This window comes from Pteropus alecto, unplaced genomic scaffold (genome assembly GCF_000325575.1).
Source record: "Pteropus alecto unplaced genomic scaffold, ASM32557v1 scaffold60, whole genome shotgun sequence".
Lineage (NCBI taxonomy): Eukaryota > Metazoa > Chordata > Mammalia > Chiroptera > Pteropodidae > Pteropus > Pteropus alecto.
In genome coordinates, this window is record NW_006430726.1 from 4,874,752 (window position 1) to 4,898,904 (window position 24,153).

Genomic DNA, 24,153 nt, shown 5'->3' on the forward strand with positions numbered 1-24,153 from the left:
TAATCTCTTCTGAGGTCAAACCAGTCTGCTCTTTATCCGTTGGTTATACACCATAGCATGCTCGGCCACGCATGGTCTTCCTGCCACAGATACCTGACATTTTGTCTAGGGTGACCACGATTTCGCCGGCCGCGTTTGTCAAATGCACTGTGCCTGTCGCTCTGCCTTGTCACTTTAAGGAATTACAAATGACGATGTTTTTAAGCATACAGAGCTAAGCTAGGCATGCTGAACACCGTGTCGAAGATCCGAGGGCAGGTGACAAGCACCGGCTACCCCCAGACAGAAGGCCTGCTGGGCGGCTGCATGCTCAAGTACGGGAAGGAGCTTGGGGACGGCTCCACCTTCGGTGAGTGTCACACGTGCTGAGCACGTGGCCATAGTTGAGTGTCGCTGATGCACAAAGCCTTTATTTAACAACCCGTATTACTTTTTCCCATATTACCGAAGCATAGTGCGTATCCACTACAGGAAGCTGAGAAAACCTCGGTAAGCAAAATAGTGAAAAAGATACCACCACCCAAAATCACATATCCAGTTGATAGGTCCAGTGACACCCTGTTATGTGTCCTTTATACTTTGTTTATTCTTCCACGTGGAGTTATAGTATGCGTATATACCCGTAGGCCGCTCGGTAACCTCTGTATTCCCGTTGACTGTGTCATGATCCACGTCATAAAATCGTTCATTTTCTACAGTATTGTTTTTAAAGGCTGCATAATATTCCATGTATCATAACAAGTCCCATTTACTGGGGATTTAGGTTTTTTTTTTTTTTAATGTTAAAAAAAATGTCTTTCTATCTATAGTAACCATTTTTACAGGCAAATCTTTGGTACCCAAGATTATGTCCTTAGATGAGATGCCTAGCAGTGAAATGGTGGGGTCAAGAGTGTGCCTATTTTTCAAGCTTTTGGAGCATATTGAGAAAGGCTACACTACTTGGACACCCCCAGCTTGGAGTGGGGGAGAATATTTTTTTCTCGGTATAGACCATAACTCTGGGCATTATCTTTTTAGTTTTAAATAAAACTAAACTTTTAAATAACTGGTTGTTTGATACATAGTATATAAAACTTTAAAAAAAACTTTTAAATAACTGGTTGTTTGATACATAGTATATAAAACTGTTTAAAAAAAAACTTTTAAATAACTGGTTATTTGATACATAGTATATAAAACTGTTATTTTGGTGCTATTTTAACTTCAGTTTTTGGATTATATACCAGGTAGATTTTTTTCACGTGTGTCATCATTTTTGCAAATTGTATATTAGCATCTTTTGCCTATTTTTCTATTAAGGTGTCCATTTTTTTTTTCTTACTGGTTTATGAGCTCTTTCAGTGGTCAGAATATTTGCTCTATGCCTAGGTTGGTGAAGTTTCACCCCAGGTAGGCATTTACCCTCTGACATTGTAGGTGTGGGTCATTGTAATGGAGAAAGATTTTTGCATTTGATGTAGTGGGGGTTCCCTGGGTTTCCTTAATGGTTTATTTATACTAATTCTGTACCTGTTTATTTATACTTTCTTTTCATGCATATGTTTTCTTTAAATTTCCAAGCGTCTGAGTTTAAAGAATGACCACTGTGCAAGAGGGTTCTCATTTTTTTTTCCCTCACAAATAAATAGATAGTTGTCCTAATGTATTCAGCCTTTCTCTACTGATTTGAAATAACTTTTTTTGTTATAGGGTAAATTATTGTATTTTAAATTTGTTTCTGGCCTTTCCTGTTTTCTTGATCTATACTGTTATGATCTAGTGTCATGTGTTCTAAATATTGCAATTTAAAAATACATTTTAATATATTTAATTAAATTTCCCCTAGATATTGTGAAAATTTTATTTCACTCACCTGTTTTGTTTTGTCAGATAAAACTTAGAGTCATTTTAAGTACCGTCTACTGAAAAATAAACAGCTCGTTGAATTTTGATTGAGATTGCTTTAAATTAATAAATTAAATTGGAGTCAAATGTAGTTAAATATATTAAGTCTTCCAGGAGAATTTGGTACGTTTGCTATTTCTGCAATGGTAACAAGGCAGGATATGGAAATTGAGAATTCAGATATTTGGCTGTAGTAATTAATCTAGGGAATTGTGGGGAAAAAAATCTTCAGAAAATTTAAAAAAATCCCCAAACATTAATAGTCACAGAGGGTACCAATATCCGCCAGAGCAACATAATGTGGATTTTATTTTTATCCGTGTGAGTGGGAGAAAGGTGGCCTATTTCTTACCCTGGAGGCAGACCTTCTGGAGGGCAGGTGAGGCTGCCAGGTGGGCCCTGACAGGTACATTCCTGCCATGTACCTGACCGCGGTGACAGGACATGGGGTTTAAGAGGACAGACAACTTGGTAGCTTCTCAGATGCCCAGCAACTTAAGGGAACTTGGGATAAGGAGGAGAGCTGGCTTCAGAAGGGCACCAGAAACAGACAGCTCACATGCGGTTCCCAGGGAGGGGCTGTACCGTTGTCGGCCGCTTGGTCCTTGGGGCCACGTCGGGGGCGGGGTGCCTTCTTAAAGCGCAGAAACTTCGGCATGGAGGCTGAGCCCCACGCCCTCGTGGGATTGGAAGTGCTCATCTCGGGCAGGGAGCGAGAATGTCCACTCCATGCAGGTGACAGCCAATATTCAGAATGTCGTCTTTGGAGTCTTCATAGAAATGTACTTGGGGCTGTTTCTGTCAAAGCTACATTAACTGACATGCTGGGGCATGGGTGCTGGTGGTGACAGGCTGGCAGGGCCAGAAGCCACACCCTCCATTTCGGACTAATTGGGCAGGAAAGCATCCCCAGGCTAGGAAAAGATGTCCCAGCTTCATCTCGGAATGATTTAGAACCAGACTCCGAAGAGTCAGTGAAGGAAATGTAGCATTCCAGGAGGAACGAAGCTGCCACTGGGTGAGGAAGGGGTCCCGGCCAGCTGAATTTTAGAGTAACATTTTCCACTTATGTTTTGCAAGCTCCTGGAACATACACTATCTAGTTTATTCCTTAATAAAAAAGGGCAATAGTACTGGTGAATCAGCGGCGCATGCCCTTGACCAACAGGTGAAACTGCCTGAAGGTCAGAATTTGCTAGAAATGGAAATTCTCGGGCTGGACTTCAAGGTCTTTCAAGCCTGAGGTCGAATGTGTGCCATTCCCATGGAACAAAATAAAAAGGTAGACCCCGAGCTCCACCTTCGTTTTACAGACTCAATTTCGGAAACTCCCGATACAGAGAAAACAGTTCAGTCTAGGGCCACATGTCCCAGAGGCGTTTTCTAGAGAACCTGCCGCCTCCTTGTGCACAGCTACCACAATGCCCGCTTGCCAATTCCTGTGGATTAGCTGGCGTCCAGATGCCAGGGCGTGATGCAGCCAAAGCGGGAGCAGAGCCCGCCCGCCCTGCTGAAGCGTGTCCCTTGCCAGGCCGCCTTTGACATCAGAGAGGATAGGGGGCCTCAGAACCCACGGACACAGGGAGTGGCCTCAGGAGCTCTGGCAGGAAAGGCTGAGAGGAGATGCTGTTCATTTGTTTCTATCGTAATCGTTATTGCTTGGTGCTTAGCCCGACGACTCAACCCTTTCATTGTTTACAAGGAGGGACTTTGTTCTCGATTCTAAGAAACCTTTGGTGCCAGGTCTCGGCAGTACCAGTTTTTAAAATGGAGCTCTATCCCCATCTAGTGGTCAAAGTGCTAAGTGCCTGGGTCTGTCCGCCTCAGAGTTTTTATTTTTTATGGAGTGAAGAAAGTGAAGAATGTAGAGAGGAAAATGTAGAAAATAGGAAGACCTTTCTTTTTCGTTTTATTTTTGTTTTTCATTTTTTCCCCTTGAGTCAAGATTCAAAGGTCCCTTAGCGAGGACCGTGTTACACCATCACCCACAAACTTTTGGGACAGAAATAAATGTAACTCACTGTCAACCTTAGAGTACTGTGATAGAGAATCTTTCTTTATGATTTCTATCCCAGGCAATGCGCTGATAGAAGTTGGTGAATCCATGAAGCTAATGGCCGAGGTGAAAGACTCTCTGGATATTAACGTAAAGCAAACTTTCATTGATCCACTTCAGTTACTGCAAGACAAAGATTTAAAAGAGATTGGGGTGAGCGTTCTCAGCTGTAAGTCTACCTGTTGCTGCTTAAGGTGGTGTTTATGTTTGAGATAGGTAGGCTGTTTCTGTAGGGAGCAGCGGAAGCATCGTCTGACCGTGGGCAGTAGACATGCCACCCGATTTGTTCCCCTGGCTCCCTGGGGGAAGCGTCCCAGGGTCACGTAGCCCTTTATCCTGTAGCTCACTGAAGCCAGTGAGAAGCTGGGTAAAGATGTGTGTTTCTACAGCCATTTGTCACAGAAAACGATTCAATACCTGTTTGAGGATTTTCGATCATCAGAATCATGCTATATTAGTTGTCTCTTTGGCTACATTGCACGAGCGGTCGTTATTTTCCGTGATTTCTCAAGGAAATCAGGTTCTAGGAGTCAACACTTTCTATTTGGAAAACTATTAAAAATGGCCTTCCAGAGCGTACACCTGGAGGGCGTGTGTATCGTATTCGTTGAGAGCATTTATTCTGCCCGTTCTGTAATTGTTGGGGAACTTTATGGAACATGCAGAATATTCTAGAGGATACCGGAAGTTTGTTTTTATAACCCACCTCTTAATGAGGAGTTGACCATAGTAGGAAAAGAAATATCTCTATTTTTGGTATGGTTAATGTAGTTGGAAACGATCTGACGGTAACAGAGCCATAGTGAGGGGTCCTAGGAAGAACTTTGGAAAATGGAATGAGTGCTGATACTGTGTCCTTACGTGCCATATAGACACTCATCCATCCATCCATCCATCCATCCATTCATCCATCCATCATCCATCCATCCATTCATCCATCCATCATCCATCCATCCATCCATCCATCCATCATCCTCCATCCATCCATCAATCCATCCATCCATTTGTCATCCATCCATCCATCCATCCATCCACTATCCATCCATCCATCATCCATTCATCCCTCCATCATCCATCCCATCATCCATCATCCATCATCCATCATCCATCATCCATCATCCATCATCCATCATCCATCATCCATCATCCATCATCCATCATCCATCATCCATCATCCATCATCCATCATCCATCATCCATCATCCATCATCCATCATCCATCATCCATCATCCATCATCCATCATCCATCATCCATCATCCATCATCCATCATCCATCATCCATCATCCATCATCCATCATCCATCATCCATCATCCATCATCCATCATCCATCATCCATCATCCATCATCCATCATCCATCATCCATCATCCATCATCCATCATCCATCATCCATCATCCATCATCCATCATCCATCATCCATCATCCATCATCCATCATCCATCATCCATCATCCATCATCCATCATCCATCATCCATCATCCATCATCCATCATCCATCATCCATCATCCATCATCCATCATCCATCATCCATCATCCATCATCCATCATCCATCATCCATCATCCATCATCCATCATCCATCATCCATCATCCATCATCCATCATCCATCATCCATCATCCATCATCCATCATCCATCATCCATCATCCATCATCCATCATCCATCATCCATCATCCATCATCCATCATCCATCATCCATCATCCATCATCCATCATCCATCATCCATCATCCATCATCCATCATCCATCATCCATCATCCATCATCCATCATCCATCATCCATCATCCATCATCCATCATCCATCATCCATCACTCATCCATCCATCCATCATTATCCATCATCCATCATCCATCATCCATCCATCCATCCATCCATCCATCATCCATCCATCCATCACCATCCATCCATCCATCCATCATCCATCCATCCATCCTTCCATCCATCCTTCCATCCATCCATCCATCCATCCATCATCCATCCATCCATCATCCATCCATCCATCCATCCATCTATTCATCCCACAAATATTACTTGAGGACCTGCAGCGAAGGGAGCCTCTAATCGATGCTGAGGTGCCCACACCCAAAATGTAAGATGGCTTCCTGTCCTCAAAAATGTAGGCTGAGAAAAAGCCACAAACGACCGTTTTCATAGGCACGACCAAGCTTTCTTCGTGCCGAGCTTTGAGCACGCCGTCCCTGACGGTCTCCTCTGTCCCTTAGCACCACCTGAAAAAGCTGGAAGGCCGTCGCCTGGATTACGACTATAAAAAGAAGCGAGTAGGTAAGATACCAGACGAAGAAGTCAGACAAGCGGTAGAAAAGTTTGAAGAGTCAAAGGAGTTGGCTGAAAGAAGCATGTTTAATTTTTTAGAAAATGATGTAAGTATTTAAACCAATCAGGAGACTTTCCCGTGACCGAGAATGTTGACTCTATGTCTTCTGCATGGGGCGAGGCTCTGGAGCCTTAGTTGTTAGAAAAGCTTCTGGAAGTTTCTGTAACCATTCTCCCCTGCTTCGGAGAATAGCTCCAGACATCGGGCAGGTCCCAGCTGAAATCTCAGATCTCGGGACGTCCAGCTTGTCCTGGGATCGCTTCTGCATTGTGCCGGGGTTGGTCCCCGGGGAGGTGGGGCGTCCCAGGAATGACACAGTCTCCCGGCCTCTGAATTGGAGGCTGCAGCATTTGTGATGTGGCAGATCAGAAGGCCCGTGGCCTGTGAGCCTGCCTTGGGGGCTTCCAGAAGTGAGCTTAGTGAGTCTCTCATGTCAGCAGTAGCCCCTCAGGTGTGTGGGGAACTGGGGACACTCTCAGGCCTCTGCTGGGCACGTCTCTGCCTCAGATTGTGCTACCAAGGGCTTCTGGGATTTCTGTGGGCCACAGGTCTTATTTTTCTTTCTTTCTTTTTTTTTTTTATTTACTGTAATTGGGTCACAGATTTCTCAAGTGTCCAGAATCATGGGAAGGAGAGATGCCACAGTCTTTATAGTTCGTTCCTTTCTGATGTATGCCTCAGAGAGAAGATTTTGTGCCCATGCCACCAACCCCATCCAAGGGCCTGGCGACGCTTTGCCCTGGCTTCCCTCTTACCTGAGGACAGCTCAGTTTCCTTAGTCTCTTGTCATGATTTAGTTGGAAAGGACCCATAGAGACACCTCCCTAAGGAAGCAGTCCATTCGATCCATGTTGGCTTCCCTCGTAATTGGAAAAGCTTGAGCCCTCTGTGTTCCGACCTACGACCCTTATAGCCGCAGAATCTCCTGAGACTGTCGCCTCGTTGGAACGACAGGCGTTTTATTGAGTTACATCAGATTTTATAATCACAGCTAAATCTGAACGTGTTTTGCCAGCATCCCTAGCTCTATCCCGGGACCTGTGTGGTCGCCACCAGGGCCCCAAGTTTAGACGAGATGAAATGGATGGGAGCCGAGGCAAACGCAGGGTCTTTGTGGCTGGTGTCCTTTCTCTGGACGATCCAGGTTCTGGCCTCTCTGGAGTAATTTGTCACTTCCGCTGCAGGTAGAACAAGTCAGCCAGTTGGCCGTGTTTATAGAGGCAGCTTTAGACTATCACAGACAGTCCACGGAGATTCTGCAGGAGCTCCAGAAAAAGCTGCAGACACGGTAAGAGTGCCTGGTGCATTCGAGGCCAGGGCTGTGGGGTAAAAAGTCATCCTTAAGAGTGACACGATCTTCAGAAAGTATGTCGATATCTGGAAAAAGACGTGGTTTTACTTCACCGCTGCAGATATCAGGCCGCGTTCATGATTGCTCTGAGAGCTGGAAATGGTGTCCGGCCTCCGAGGCACCCAGGCTGCAGGCAGGCAGTTGGTCCACAGCCCACACGGCTGTGTTTTCATGCCGGGAGAGACGGCAGCTAACGTGGCTGAGTGCCCACGATGCCCGTGGCACTTGCTGGGTGCTTCAGAGGCTTTACGAGGAAAGCACCTCTCAGATCCGTAGTTGAAAGCTGCGTTTGGGATGTTGCCTCTATCGCTTTGGGCTCCTCAAGAATCAGTGTGTAGAAGTCGTCCCCTGCGTGACCACCACCTGTCCCCAAGGCCACAGACGTGTGTTAGACCGTGCCACCTCATCGGCGTCTGACTCACCTTCCAATGTGCATTGCAGGATCTCGGCGGCATCCACCCTGCCCAGACGCGAATACAAGCCGCGGCCCCTGAAGAGGAGTCCCAGTGAGCTCAACGGGGTGTCTGCCACCTCTGTAGCAAAGTCAACAGGTGAGCTGGCCGTTCCCTGAGCTGGGTGTTCCCTGCAGGCAGGCTCTGCTGGGAGCCTGTGCTCACACGACGTGTTCCTGTCGTCCCTGGAATACACTGAGACCCTGACTTTCTTTTCTGGTTGTTTGGCGAATCCCTTTTCCTCCTAATTATGCCCCTTTTCCTGCTTCCTGGTTTGGGGTGCTTACATCAGTTTTTGAAAACCAGCACCGGGAAGAATCCATCCCAATCGCCCTGCCCCATAGACCCATCGTGCCCCATTGACCTTTCTTCGTTTTCAGTCTTTCCATTTAGTCTATTCATTTTTAAAAAGTTCAAATTAGCATTTGTTGAGCATCTGCTGCGTCGTTATTTTTTTAAATTAGATGACGGACATATTTATGAATAAAGTGACCGAACTGCGCACAACAACATTCAGGAGCTGTAAATCATACTGTAGTTTCCTGTGATCTCTCACCCCACCCCAGTCCCTTCCGTGGACGTGGCCACGGTTAACAGTTTGCCGTGGGCTCTCTGTCCCATCTAGTTATGTGCACGCATACACGCACACACACACACACACACACACACACACACACGCTATATTCACACAGTTTCAGGTTATTTTCTGCTTTTCGAATACAAGATTATATTTGTAACTATCACTATTTCTTGGAGTTATTTCCATGCCATGCATATCTATCTATCCCACTGTATTTTAATGGCTTCCTATGCTAGAGAATATCCTGTATATGCTGATGGCCAAGTCTTTCTTGGAAACAACATTGCTGAGTTAGAGCGAATGCATATTTTAAATGATAGTAGATCAATATCTATTGCCAAGTTACTGCCCTGCCATGGGCACACTGCTACGCATGTAGTAATACCTCCTCCCCACCCCAAACCCATGCTGTTAGAGTTCAATTTTCGACAAGCATTCATGGATAAAAAAAATGGCATGCAATCTTATTTTGCTTTTCTGTGATAACTGGTGAGATTGAACATTTTTTTCTATTATTTCAATTTGCCATTTGTATCTTCTCATGTATGAACGGTCCGTTCATATAATTGATTCATTTTTTTTTGAGTAGTTTACTTTGTCTCATTGATTCATGAGAATTCCTTGCGCATGGGGAGATTAATAGTTTTTCCCCCAATTTGTTGTTGAGTTTTTAGCGTTCTTTATATATTCTAAATACAAGTCCTTTGACCTGGATGTGGTTTACAAATATTTTCTTCCACACGGGAACTTCTTTTTAGTCTCCTTCTGACGCTATTGACAGAGCAAAGGTTTTTAATTTTGATGAAGTCTAGTTTGTCGATATTTCCTTGTAAGATCATGCTGTTGACGTGAAGTCTCAGAATCCTTTGCCCGGCTCTAGACCTGGAATGTTTCCTCCTATGTTTTTTTTCCCCCCCCCCCAATAATTTTACTCTGGTACATTTTTACATTTCAGCCTATGACCCACTTAGAGTTCGTTTCTGTGTGAGTGTGAGACTTAGGTCGAGGTTCACCTATTTTGTCTGTCCGTGGATCTGCCCACGTAAACTGTGCGGTCTGAGTTTCCTTCCAACACGATTGCTGTTCGTTAATTTTTTTTTTTCCACAATTAAATATAAAAGTGATCGGAGTAACGTGTAAATGTAGGTTTAAAAAGAAAATGGCCCTACCAGGCTTTTCGTGGAGAACGTCACTCCACTCTAATCCATTTCCTCCCCACATCTTGGTTTCCTGCTCACTTTCATCTGTCAGCTCCTTGTTTGGCATTTACCTCCACGGCTCTCAATAATCCGCTCATATTGCCGTTTGTTGGTTTTCCAGTTTTGGGTAATATCTACTGAATTCCTACAATGGGAGATGAGGCCTTAGCTTTCTGTCTTCTCCTTCCCTCTGCCTTCCAGTTGCCTTATGATCACCGTTTTTGTTAAGTAAACATCGTGTAACCGTCTGTCCGTCGCTGTGATCATGCTGGTCTCTTGGAAAGCGTTTTTTCCTTCCTGGTGCTGCTTTCAATGTAGTCGCCTCTGCTTCTGGGTGAAGACGTGGACAGGCCCCTGACGTCTCTGGTTACCCTTGGGTGACGTGAGTTGTCCTGTCACTCGAGCCTGTAATGCGGGCTCTTTCTTAGATACGGCGCTTCAGACCTCTCTCAGTTTATGTCGGCTTCCTTGAGGGCACCTGAATCAACAGACTTGAGTGGGATGACAATGCCTTTAATCTTCACCGAGAATGGGCGCCTTTGTTTGCTTTCGAGAGGTCTCCGGCAAGGGTTTGGGATGGCCACCTGCTTATCTCTGGGGACGGAGAAGCAGTTAGCTTTTCTAATGTGCTGCCACCCAACTTCTGATTTTTCTCTCTTTCGTTTTTGCCTGCACACTGGGCACGTCTCCTCTTTCTTACGATAACTTGCTAGATGCACCAAAGAGTAGCTAACATTCTGTCTTGTCTATTCCTGAAAATACAGGAGAAGGAAATAATTTAAGCAAAGTGTAAAATCCTCTGTCTGTTGTCGCCCTATATCCAGAAAAACACAAAGTTATGGGGGGGGGGACCTCACGCCCAATATTTATTTATATATATTTGCCAATCGTTAGGGTAGTGGTTAAGTAGGTAAAGGTCTATCAGATGGAATATTATGTAGCTTTTCAAACTTATTAATGTGGAAGTTATGTAGAAACAAAAAAAACGTTGGTGGTCTGCTGGTGGTAAGTAGAGGAGGAAGATACAAAGTTGTAAGCAAACTGTGGTTACAGCTTTGTAAACCTAGAGCTGGGCGTGGAGCTGGTAGGGTTGTGGGCGGTATTTTTCTTCTTTCAAGGTGTTCTTTAAATTGCATTTCAATAAGAATACCTGACTGAGCAGAAAAATGTGTTTCATCATGGGAACATCGATGGCTCCTGAAGAACAGGTACACGTCCTTTAAGGACAGTGTGGACCCCATTATAGGCTTCGCTTCTCCCGGCCCCAGGGAGCTCAGTACCAGGCGTGATGTTCAGGCACGGCGACCCTTCAAGTGACTGCGGCTGCCGTGCGTGTCCCCTTCCCCTTTGACGAGGGTGACCTGCAGCCCCATTTGCTTGGGACAGCCCCAGTGTGTGTCTGTCGCTCTGGTCATTTTTTGATAGTGTCCCTCTCTTTCAAAAGCTCTTTTATTTGGATGAAAATATATTGTCTTGCTATTTTTTATGGCTTTTCTGTTTCTGGCCTGGAAAAAGTTTATTCTTAATACTATCGTAAGCCACTTCTAAATTTCAGTTTAGAAAGCACCTGATATAAGCTAACTAACTAACTAAAAACTTTGAAAATGAGTCCAGCTCCAGGCTCCCTCTCTCCCAGTATGTTGTATCTGAATGAAACAGAAGTAGCAGATCCCGGGACCCAGGGCTCCGTCCCTACCCACCTTCTCTGCCCTCCAGCCCGCATCCAAGTGTGTGTGGGGGGGTCTCGGAGACAGGACTTCAGGTCAGGCCCCTAAGACACCATGCTCTCCCCCGCTGTGAAGAGCTCAGCTTTTCTTTGACGAAGGTGTCTGTCTTTACTCTGGGTACACTAAATCTGACCTCAGGCAATGTGGAGAGTGCTGTACTCTATGAAAACGACCAAGCGTTTAAACCAAAGCACCACTTGAGGGCACAAGGGTGTAGCATTTGAGTAGCCGAAAATATGCCGGGCATTATTATTTGATGCTTTATATCCGTAACTCATTCCATTCTTGTACGGATGTTGCAAGAAAGTGATGAGACTATAAAATAAGACGGTGAAAAATCATAGCATGACAATTTAGCAGTCACAGTTGTTGATTCTTACTGCGGTTCAGGTCGTGTACTGACTGCTCCATACACATTTCCAGTACCGTTATCCTTCCCATTTTAACAGGAAGCGGAGGCTCAGAGAGCTCGAGATGTTTCTCAAGGTCACAGAGCCAGTAAGTAGCAGAGCCTGGCACTTTACCTCATTGATATTTCATGTCGTACCATTCAGAAGGAATACTAGAGGAACTTATAAAATGTTCAAGGGCCTCTGGAGTAAATTTATTTCTAACATTCTCGATCACAGGGAATCCACGGCCAGCAAGGGGTTTGCAAAAGGAGTCTGTTTTATGCATCAGACTCGGGAGAAGAAAATCCTGATAATACAGTGAGTTCTTTGGCTTCCTCATCCAGACTGTGCGTGTCAGTGCTTCGTCCCGTCCTTCTTGGCCAGGAGCTCAGTCGCTGGGCAGATTAAGTTGTTAGAAGGGCGATGGTCAGCCAGAGATCACAGATGTGCAGAGGATGGCTTTTAGGAAGGCTCCGTGCCCAATAACGAGCTCTCCACTGCCGCACGCTCTACCGTCAGCCACCGTCAGCCACCATCAGCCACCGTCAGCCACCGTTTGACAGTGGCCTGTCCCTCCTGTTTTCTCGGCTGCCTCTCCGACATTGCCCTTGGCGGAAACTTCAGTCCCCAATCCTAACGCTCGGCCTCGGGCTCCCTTGATTTGTGGGTGGAATTTGTGAGCGTAAAGGGGTCCGGGACTGTTTGTTTCGAAGGCACGGTTTCAAAAGAAAACGGCATTTTATGGCCCGCATTAATGGGAAATTACTTTCCATTAGGATTGTGAATGATTTGCACATAATGTTTATAAAGCGAAGGAAAAATGTCAAGCATTTCACTAACAATTTAAAGCAACGCTCGTAGCACTCTGCCAGAAATGAATTCCAAGAACATTTTCTTCACCGTTTCTTCTTTCTAAAGGAAAAAAAAAAAAAAGCAAGCGCGGGGGAGGGGTGGATGACAGGACGCAGGTCAATCAGGCAGAAGGCATCCTGGGGCCGAGATGGAACCTTCTGATAATACATTTCCAGGTACTTCAGAGAATGAACGGAATGAGCCAAAAGTGGAGAAAGGGCTGGGGAGTGGAAATCACATCTCGACATGATGGATTGCAGACGAAGTCCAAGTTCGGGCCCTGGCGAGGAGAAACCGCCGCCTATCCAAGCCCGCGAGTGTGGGGTCGTGACGCTCCATGAGCGCACGCTGGCCCTGTGTCCCTCAAGGAGAGAAGGAGGCCAGGAAAAGTCCTTGAACCGAATTGTGTGCCGGGATAGTTCCCAGAAAACCACTGGTTTTTCAGAAACTAGTACAAGGAACTGCTGCTTTATGCTTAAGTATCTTCCCTGCCCCGGGTCATTTTTATCAGGCCCCCAAGTTGTCACTTAGCGAATTATAAATTTAAAGACTAGAGGGCAAGGTATAGTTGCCAATTTATATCCGCTCAAGGATGTATGAAGATTATTATTTTTTTTCTCACTGAAGTTCTCAAAGAGGGTACCACTTTATGTAATCACACCTAAGGGTTAATATGCTCCAAACTGGGATCGGCTTTAAAAATGTGAAAGGCTGAGGTTAGGGAACGAATGGGGGGGGGGTCCCCAACGTATGCTCCAGGCGTTTCGGAGCGAGGCAAAATAAATCTCTCCAATGGCTCATAGAAAGACATTCTACCTCCCTTTAGGTATAAAGGAGACGTTTATAAGTTTCTCGATACTTCTAAGGGGGCTCAGAAATAAAGTCTAGAGCCTAAGTCATTCCCCTCGCTGGAGCCCAGTCTCTAGGATTACAGAGAAAATAAACAGATATTCAAAAGTGAAGTGTGAAGTTTGAAAATTAAAAGGGACAAGCACTTTGCAAATAGACATACGTGCATTTTTTTTTTTAACCTGAATTTCCGGAGGCAATTAAAATTGCTCAGAGCTGTGGCAATGGTGATTGCTCGGTCAGGAGACTGCTTCTCACTTTTTTCTTTTTCTCTCCCCACTGTTTTTTTTTTCCCCCCCTGCCATCCCTGCCCCCTGTACGTTTCTGTGTGTTATCAGTACTGGTTCAGAGTCAGCTATCGACACGAGAGAAGTATCAGGGAAACGGGAGTCCTGCAATGTAGTTCAAATTCTGACACTGACGAGCTGTGTGACTTCGGGTAAATTTCCTAACATCTCTGGACCGATTCGAACGTGTCCCTGAATGCGCTGATCAGTCTGAGTACAGTTCAGGGTTCTTTCCCAGCTCTTGTGAGCATCCTCAGAAATTTGAGAGTGGATCGCCTGAACATTCTCTATTTTCCATATTTTTAAAGCATATTTTAAGAAATAACATGGGAACGATGATGATTATTGTTTACCGGGAGCCATCGATACGGGAAAGGCGAAGAGAGGCCTTTTCTTGTTTTTCAATCCAAAGGATGCTTTAGAGACAGGTTTTTCTTGCTGCAAGGTTTTCTGTCCTTCTAAATAGTCACGTCCAAGGCCTTGACAAGTCCTGTTTTGAAAAGCCTGTAAGACGTAACTTCTAACTTAGCTGTGGGGATTTTAACACTACTTGGCCGAAATGGTGATAATCATATTGTCTCAGATGCTGCATATTTAAAAATCTTCATGTATACCCTACAATGATATATTTGGTCTTTAAGCTAAAATTTAAAATACCACCCTCTAAATATTAAACTGTTATTATTATTATTGTATATACGTACGTTTAAGAAAATAGCATAGAAGTTCGTTGTTTCTAGCGCTTACAAACAGGGCAGCCATGTACACAGCGGTGGAGGACTTTACCTTAGAATTCACACGAGTGACACCTCGGAGTTGTCCGGTGGGTGTGGCTCAGTTGCAACCTCGAATGCCAGATTTGGGGAATGACAGAGGGAGGTGTAAGAACTCAGAGTAAGGCCAGTGACAAATGGCTGACACCAGACCTCCAAGTCGGGTGGGCGCCAGGGAGAGGCAGGTCTGCAGCCAAGTGGAGAACACCTCCCTGTCTGGAGGTGACTGCCGGAGTCACCACGGCTGCTGCTTGCTGAGAACGTGGGCCCAGGAGAGCAGCTTTTCACATTTTTCAAGAAAAGCCAGAAACCATATATTTAGGTGCAGTCTCCTTATGTTTAAATATCGGTCACTAAAGCCACACTGTGCAAAGCAAGGAGCAGGCAGACTAAACACCGTGATCCTCTGCCAGTGGCCGCGAAGTCACCTCTCATTAAGGCCGCCATCTGTCTTCCCCCTTTTTCCTGAACTCAGAGTGACAGAGTTGTCCCACAAGCCCTGAACCTGGTGTGGTAGAGGGGTCACCTGCCAAGACCAATAAATGGACCCGGCTTCTGATGCATCTGCAGAAGCCACGTCAGTACAGAAGGTCCTCGAATCACGTTTCATTCAATGTTATGTCATTGTCTTGTTGATGAGATGCTCTTATTTATCACAGTTAGCCTGTGGCAAAATCAGTGTCATTATATGTCATTTCGCTCAGAGTCGCAGAGCCTGTCAGTGGCATAAGGGTGGCCTTGCTGTGTGTGAGTCAGGGCTTTGGGCAGTGAAGGGCACCGAGCTTCGAGATGGGTTCAGCCTGTCTCCTGTAACCTGTGTAAGCCGTGGAAGATCGGCATCAAGGTTAAAACACGATTGATTGTGACGATTAAGCGCACGTTCAGTTGACAAGTAATTTCAGTAAATCACATCTGTGAATAAGTAGAGGGTTCTTAGTAGTTTGTGATTTAACCGTCTCAGCCAGCTTAGGCTGCTGCCATGGAATAGACTTACATGGCATAACAACAGACATTTAGTTCTCACAGCTTTGAAGGCTGGCGAGTTCAAGATCAAGGTGCCAGTAGACTCAATGTCATGTGAGGGCCCACTTCCTGGTTAGCAGATGGCTGTCTTCTCCCTGGTCCTCACGTGGTGTCACTTTCTGACGTGTGATGGCTCCACCCTCGTGACCCAGTCATGTCCCAGAAGCTCCACCTCTAAATGCCATCGCATTGGGGATGGTACTTCGACATATGAGTTTTGGGGCGACACAGACATTCGGTCCACAGCCTGCAGTAACCATCGATGAGTACTTACATTTTGCAGATATGGAAATCAGGGCTCAGAGGTGACCCAGTCCAGAGCCAGAACCCAAGGAGCAGAAGTTTCTCTCCAATATGTTCTTACCAGCAGACAAAATACTGCTTTAGAGATGTTGAACAAAATGGTTTTTGTGGTATTTATCAGAATTACACACCGATGCCATTTCTGGATCCCTAGAGGGAACGTGTTAGCTTCAAAATTTCGCTATGAGAGCTTGAGGTTTTAAAGTGGAAAAAAGAAATGACAGCTTTTGGAGGAAGGGCACTTGAACCAGATAGACTTGTTCCAGTTCAGGGCCCACGGCATCGAATCGGCTGAGCTCGCGGCCTGGCCCCGGCCGCCACTCAGTGCTGGAGAGTGAGTCCCACGCACCAGAGGTAAACAGGGTGGTCCTGGTCGGTTTTCCTGCCCCACCTCTGTCAGGTGGCATGGGGACAGCCCCATGGCAGGGTGACGGTGGTGGCACAGAGCCTCCTGAAGGGCACCTGGGTCCCGATCCTGGTCGGGCCACCGTCCCACCTGTCATCGGGCACCTTCCTCTCTGCCCCCTGGCAGGCCCCTGGGTGGCATCGGTAACGAAGACATGTCCCCGAGCTTCCTGACTTCAGACCAGGAACTGAGCCGAGACAGTGTCACCCGCAGGCCTTCCCGTGAAGGAGGCTTTGGCGTCGGAGGGCGGCCCACGGCCTGGCTCCACACCTCTGGGCGTGGGAACCGTCAGCCGACCTCGCGGGGCTGTTCCGGGGGTGAGGTCGGCTCGTGTAGCCTAGAGGAGCGGGGTGCGGTGGTACCTGCTGCAGGGTGAGGACCCACCGCCCCGTGCTGCGATGTCACGTAACTGGTTATCTGGTTTCCCAGCCTACAGCCGACTGGAGGCAGCAGATTAGGAGGGACTCTTCGGGAAGGCCCGTGACAGCAGGAAAAAGGGACAGGTTGCAGCCCGACCGCAAGGGAGGCAAGAGAGACACTATTAAAAGCAGGAACAGACACCCAAAAAGGTACAGCAGTCCGGGGCATTTACTAAAAGGCACAGAGCCCTCTGCAGGTCAGTAGCTTCCGGGGGACGCCGTACCTCGTACCCTGACAGGGACTCGTGCTGACAGAGGTTGTGCAGGTATCTTATCTCCCACCTTCCTCCCTGCCCCCCCCAAAAAAAATCGGTATGCGTGTGTGTGGGGGGGCGTCTAGTTTGCATTGCAGTGGGGGCGCCCTGCCCAATTGCTTCTAGGCGGTGAGATCCCCTAGAATCAGGGCCAACTGGGCCGAAAGAGCAATGGGCTCCTATGGTGGTCTGAACATAGCCCAAGTTCAGGGACAGCAGGACACAGTAAGCCGTGAATCTTAGTGCTCCAGAGAGGAGGCTGTCCTCGCCCGGACCACTGTGTCCATCTCCATCTCCATCTCCATCTCCCCCGCCGAGTCAGAGGCAGAAAGGCAGCCCTGGAGAACAGACTCCCAGATCTGGCTGTGGGGCCGAGAGAGAGGGAGGAGGAGAGGCAGACAGACAGCCAGCCCACGAGAAGGCCAGGCCGCAGAGATGCCAGGCCCAGCAGCCGCAGGCTCCTCTCTGGTGTCTAATGTGCCACCTGGAGTGGACACCGTTTTTCTATATATATATGTATTTCTAATCGAAGCCTCGAGGTGCTCACTTTGAAGCAGGCGCTCAGGCTGAGGACGCAGGACTGAGAGTAAGTTCCCAAAGGACGTCCCTCAGGTGTCACTGGCAAGGTGAGGAGGAACCTGGCAGACCTTCCTGGGGCTCAGGAAGGGCATAGATGGAGGACACGTGCTCTCAGACAACCTCCTGAGGCCTGAGAGTGTCCAGGGCATGCCAAGCTGAGGACCCACGGGCTCGTTCCCAGCCCAGCTGACCGACCGCCCCCCGCCCCCTACCCCCCGGCGCTGGCTCAGAAGTCGAGTAGGGATAAACCCGCCAGCGAGGGATTTTCAGAGCGGGCCCCTGATGTGGACGGAGGCCTCTGTCGCTCCGTCGAGCCTCCACGTGCTTCGGTCTCCGTCCATCAGACTGGAGGAAAGGATGGCTCTGGATCGAGAGCCGCGCTGAGAATCAAACCCACCCGTATCTCTGAGGCACTTAGATCGGTGCACGTGGCAGACGCTGGAGCCCGGGGTGACGATTTCATTCCCATACTGACCGGGGGGGGGGGTGGGGGTGGGGGAGGGCTGTTGCTTTGCATCAGGGACCTGGGGGATGAAAAGGTGGGGTGGGGGAGGGATGTTTCTGCCGTTAAAATGAGAGGGAGCCTGATTTCCGGTCAGGATGGCGGAGTAAGTCGACTGTAACTGGAAAATAAAAAAAAAAAAGTCTTAAAGAAAATCAGAGGGACCCAATGTCGTTAGAAGCCGGACCGTGGGGTTGCCGAGAGGGAAGGGAGGTGTGTTTTAGGGAGAACGTGACTCCCCCACCTGCACGGACTGACCGGCCACCTTCAGTGGTGCGGAACTGGGCTTGGATAATGAACAGGTGCCAGGGGCGCTCCCTCTGCCCTGCGGAACCGTGGAAGATGGTGTTTCCCACCACCTGCTCTCACGTCGCGTCAGGCCTGGTCCCAGGAGGGGGAGAAAGTGAACGCAGGTCCCCCTGGCAGGCTGCACAGCCCGGGGCTGGGGTTCTGGCTGCTGTCGGCCGGCCGGCGGCGTGTGGCCGTTCCCGGGCGTTTCAGGTGCCAGCCGTGAACACGAGGCGGCACGGAGGCCGAGACGGTCCCCTGCATGGCACCTGCGTCCTTTGACGGGAAGGGAGCGGCGGAGGAACTGGCTTCGGGCCGTGGGACGCGGGGCGTCGAGGCGCCGTGCACGCGTCGGGGCCCAGTCCGGTTTGAAAGATCCCGCAGAGGACTGTGGCCGGCTCTGCCGGGGCTCTGGGGCTCGGTCCGAGGTGACGCTGACTCATGTCAGTCCCTTAGATGGGCAGAGACGTCATCTCTCTTTAACTGAACAGAACTTGCATTCGAGCCTCCACTCAGACCCACGGCGGAAACAACTTAATCATTTTTCCATCTCTGCAGTTGGCCAAAAAGGAAAAAAAAAATTAATCTTTTTTCCATTTCTTCTAATGGTGGAAAAAATGTAATCTCGCCATTTCAAGGTAACTCAGTCTCTTGCAGTGGGAAGCGTGGCCTGTCCATTTACGACTCTGTCCATCCAGGGTTCAAACCCAGTCCGTTCGGTTGAAACTCCTCATCGGTCAGGGCTGCCGCGTCTCCTCAGAGGCTCTCTCCTTCCTGCTTCTCCTCCCCAAGGTGTTGCTCGGGTGCGGTGGGGAGTTTGCAGGATGCCATGGTGGCAGGCGAGGAGGCCTGTCTTGGTCTTCACTGCCTCCCCTGCTGAGGTAGCTTGTCCCCTCTGCCCCCTGGGTTGCCCGAAGTCTGCATGTCGAGCCCCCCCGGCCATCACTGGTCCAGCTGCCCGGCAGCATTTCCACGCTTCCTGCTGGGACTTGGGGAGATCCATGCACAGTTCACGGGGAGCCAGGACCCCTCTCTGCGTGCTGACGCTGCCCACCACCTCCACTGCGCTCAGCCCGCCACGCTGGTCTGGGACACCGGGGAGCCCGCCTCCTCCCAGAGTTCCAGGGTGAAGCAGGGCCTCAGACCCCTGTACCCCAGGGTGGAATCCAGGGAGTGTTTCGACCTTCTTGCCCACCTCCTTCCCTCTCCTGGCCCCTTCCCCAAACCCAGGAAGGGCTTGTGTCTCTTCTTTGGGTGGCAGGAAGCAGCCCTTCCCTCTCCACAGCTTGTGATAAAAGTTCTGTGCCCTGAGTTCTTCAAGCTCTGGTTCCTGGAATCCAGAAGTAGCATCTCTCTCTCTCTGTCTCTCTGTCTCTGTTTCTCTCTCTGTCTCTCTCTCTCTGACTCTGTCTCTGTCTCTGTCTCTCTCTCTCTCCCTCTTTCTCTGTCTTTCTCTTTCTCTCAAATCTCATAAAAGCCTATCTGGCTCTGGCACAAAAGCCAGAAAGCCTTGGCTTTCACACCATTTTACAACTGAAATGGCATTATTTTGGAACTGAAACACCAAACACTGCCTGCTTTGTTCAAGGGCAGGTTCCAGTCTCTCCCTAACATCAAGGAGGCCACAGCTATTTGGGTTCAGGGCCCCAGACAGCAGAAATGGCCTCGCGTGACAGATGCCTTGGATGATGTTTCAGAATGTCATCCTGCTGCGTGCGTGACCCAGGACAGGCATTGTGCTCTGGTCGGTGTGGACTGCCCCAGCACCTATGCTGGTGACAGCGGTGCTCGGTGCTGGGGCTGCTCAGAGGTGGCCGGACAGCCAGGTGCTGCAGCCTTGCCCGAGTCTGGGATTGCTGGCCCAGGGGCCTCTCTGCTCAGTGGTCTGGAGAGAGACGACATGTTTTAGGTCCATGAGCCGATGGGGCGATTGTGTAGCTGTGGTGCCTTGCTCGGAGTAGACAGAGTGAGAAGTGAGTAGTGTGTCTTTTCCGTGTGCAGGGAAAGCACGTGGAGGTGGTGGCCGGGATGCGTGCAGGTCTGCCGTGTAGTCGAGGCAGGTGGCTTGCGGTGTAAATGGGGGCGGGGGGGGGGAAGCACACACACTTAGCCCTGTAGTCATGTGACAGTGTCTTGGCAACCCTTGACAGTGCCCTAGATCACGTGGGAGGTGACATCAAGAGGGCACGTCACAGCCTGGTGTGTCATTTTGGCTTCCCCTGGGCGCTGGGGTCAGGCTGTTGTGACCTCTTGGAATAACTGTTGCCCCTTCTGCAGAAAGAGGAGAGTTTGTGGGGGGCTGCCGGATACCATGTTCGCACCGACTGCGTGCTGGGAGCAGTCTCCCCCAGACTCCTGTGGCTGGGCACCACGGGCCGTGTGGCCCCTTTGGGGGCTGTGGCTGTGGCGAGCTGGCGTGGGGGGGACCACGTCTTCCCGCACATACTAAATTGCTGTCATAGCCTAGGAAGCATTCGGCGTTCGGAAATCCATAGGCCTAGATCACGTGGGGCAAACGTTTGTTTCCACATCTTCAAGTTTGACTATTTTAGAAAATAGGAGTTTATCTTATAAAGCTAACATGTTCTGACATCAAAACCAGACCAGAAATAAAAAGGACGTAATTTCATTGTTAAATACAGGCCCAGACAAATTGGGTCTAGCCGGAGGATAAAAAGTACAATGCGTAAATCAGAGTGGTTTCTTCAGAGCATGCAGTGGCCGTTGACTTTTTTAAAAAATTCTATAAGATTATCATTATTATTACGAAATATGATCCAGTTAAAATCGAAATGGGAGTTTTGTGGGGGGGAAACTCAATACTTAGATACTTAAGTTTACCTGGTTGAAAGATTTCGTGAGAATAGGAAATTTCGAAAAAGAGTAATAATGAGGAACTTACTTGACCAGTTGCTAACATTTATTTTAAAGCTACAGTATTTTAAAAGATGTGGTACAGTTATTGAAACGGATCAGTGGAACAAAATAGAAAAACCCTAAAATAGATCCGAGCGTGCATGATAATCAAATCTATTAAAAAGACAAAAGTATTTGAAATCAGTGGAGAAAGAATGAGTTATTTAATCCATTGAGTGGCAATGACTGCTGAAACATTATTCAAAACAAATAATCCCTTTATTTACCCAGATCCACAAGAATTAAAAGAAAAACTCTCATTTGAAAAGAATTAAATTAAATTAAAAAAAAATATCGGGATAAATTTAATTGAGTATTTATGTATAAATGTGGAAGAGAAACCATGGACGGAACGTTTGATTTGTTTGTCTGCTTCTGTTGTTTGAAATTTCTGTTTGTGCCCAAACAGAAACAAAACAGAAGTCCCTTCACTGCCCCAAGCCCGGCGCACACTCCAAAGACGAAACGATGAAAAAAAACCAGATGATAAGCTGGGGCTCATGCTCATATCGGACATGGCAGATCTGGGGTTCATGTTTACAGTATGAACAGGGGTTCCCAAAACTTTTAAGATAATGATCGAACAATAAACTGATATTAAACGTGGAAAGTCTTGGGGAAAAATGATGTTCCCTGAACAGCAGAATTCCCTTCTAGAAGTTTACCTGTAGGAAGTCATTGTATGTATTCGAAAATGCACACGTATTACGATCTTTTTCAGAGTTATCTATGGAAGCCAAGAGAAAACAAAAGGAAGTAATCAAGAAAGGGAGAGAGAGAGAGAGAGAGAGAGGGAGGGAGGGAGGGAGGGAGGCAGGGAGGGAGGCAGCGGAGCCAGCTCCTAAATATCCAACAATAAATGGGTTAAGGAAATCGTGTTACCATAATGCAGGAGACAACTGGTCAGTAATTACAAGTAATCTGGAAAGATATTCACTATGAGGTACGTAGGAAAATTCTTTTATGAAAACGACGTTACGTAAATACATACACAAATATATTCCTAAAGATATCTGGAAACTTCTAGGCCAAATGTTACGTTGACATTGGTTATCTCTGGGTTAGTGGGTTACAGCTGGCTTTTCTCAATTTTGCCTACATGTCTTTGTTATTTACTTATTTTTTTTATACTATTACCATGTTTTGGTTTGGAGATTAAAAAAAATAATTATTAAAAAAATGTTATTTGGAGAACGTCCGGGTCAGTACAGTAGCCCTAGGGCGTCAGGTAGAGCTCGGTAAATAGTCAAGCTCCTGGTCGCCGGCTCTGGGGAGATGTCCCCGGCCACCCAGGCCTTTGTATGTTCTTCTCTGAGCTCCTGAGGTGCGCGTGATTCGCCATGTCATCTTTGCCCTTTACGTTGTTTCCCGTGTGTTGTTGGGTCTCCACTGAGGAGCTGTATGCCCCCTGAAGGCAGGGGTGGGGCCTTGGAATTCGGGCTCCGGGCAGAACTACACAGCTGCTCCCAGGACAAGGGCTGGGCCAGAAATCTCTGGCTTGGAGGACCAGTGAGAAAGGGGCCCCAGAGGTCAGTGAGGGCGTCCCCTGGCGAAGGGCGGCTGGGAGAGCCAAGGAGGGCAGAGAGCAGGCGTCTAGCCCCAGGGAGCCGAGCGCCTGCCGTCGGTGGCCTCGCCAGCTCTCTGCACCTTTCTGGTTCTCCATGGGTAATCCGTCACGTTAACTTGTGCCTTCTGTCTCTGTGTGACGTGGACAGGTCCTGAGGTTCCCCAGGACCAGCCCTGCTGCCGCGGCCTCTATGACTTTGAGCCGGAAAACCAAGGGGAGCTGGGATTTAAAGAAGGGGACATCATCACGCTCACCAATCAGATCGACGAAAACTGGTACGAAGGGACGCTGCGTGGGGAGTCCGGATTCTTCCCCATTAACTACGTTGACGTGATCGTGCCTTTGCCTCGGTAAACGTGTAACTCGCACGCTCCGGACAGACGTTCCCAACGGAAATGAATTCACGCCCGTGTTCCCTGCGCGTGGTGGTCTGTGACATCCTTGCTCTGTGACCAGCTCCGTGACCTTTGTACGCCGTGTGCCCTTTATAATGTATTTTATATCGGTTCGATTTGTATAAATGATTTTCTTGTCGTAGCTCCATGAAAAGAGTTTTCTTTTCTGCCGATTGTTCTAAAGGTCGTGGGTGAAATTAATGAGTGCTCTTCTTGTCGCTTAAAAGGATGCTGTACCCTCTGCAGGCAAGTCAGCCCATCGCCCACACTCCCCGGCTGCAACGGAATGAACGCGACGTTCAAAACAGAGAAATGCTAAGTGCTTTGTTTCTGGACACGACCGATGTGGCATCTGGTCTTTTCCCCTCGTGTTTTACCGACCTGTGAATAGCCCAATAAACACGACACACTGTGTTGGCAAAAGGCCTCGGTGATTCTGAACGTGACGCTGATTTTTAGGCACGCTCGCGCCCGCGGCCGACCACGGGGTCACGGCACGGGCACTTCGAGGTTTGCTCCGGACCAGTCAGCCCACCGGAGAGGGCCTCCCTTTCAGCCCGACTCAAACACGGCACCCCCTCCTTCTAGTTCGGGGATGGAAAAGCCTTCCTCGCACTCTCAAGTTTATTTATGAAAGAGCCTAACTCGAGCTTCCTTCGATCTCTACCCCGGGGCACAAATGACACTCGGATCCCTGAGTGTAGAGGGAGGCCTGCATGCCGACCAGTGCCTTCCTCTTCCCTTCCCCTCAGGA

The 24,153-nt window shown here is 48.1% G+C and overlaps 1 protein-coding gene across 4 annotated transcripts in view; it reads left to right on the top strand.

Annotated features, from left to right (window-relative positions):
• SH3GL3 (SH3 domain containing GRB2 like 3, endophilin A3) overlaps nucleotides 1-23,818 on the top strand; it is a 134,405-nt gene extending 110,587 nt beyond the window's left edge. The window contains exons 4-9 of one of the 4 annotated variants that reach the window (XM_015593615.2): nucleotides 206-349; nucleotides 3,963-4,096; nucleotides 6,173-6,331; nucleotides 7,470-7,573; nucleotides 8,078-8,187; nucleotides 23,153-23,818. In XM_015593615.2, the coding sequence (XP_015449101.1) occupies nucleotides 206-349; nucleotides 3,963-4,096; nucleotides 6,173-6,331; nucleotides 7,470-7,573; nucleotides 8,078-8,187; nucleotides 23,153-23,358 (857 nt within the window). In that variant the 3' untranslated portion in view covers nucleotides 23,359-23,818. Of the gene's footprint in view, nucleotides 1-205; nucleotides 350-3,962; nucleotides 4,097-6,172; nucleotides 6,332-7,469; nucleotides 7,574-8,077; nucleotides 8,188-12,223; nucleotides 13,846-16,908; nucleotides 17,144-23,152 lie in introns of those variants that run through there. The other 3 variants (XM_025050052.1, XM_025050051.1, XM_025050054.1) reach the window with 3 other exon arrangements.
• Nucleotides 23,819-24,153: the final 335 nt, after the last annotated feature.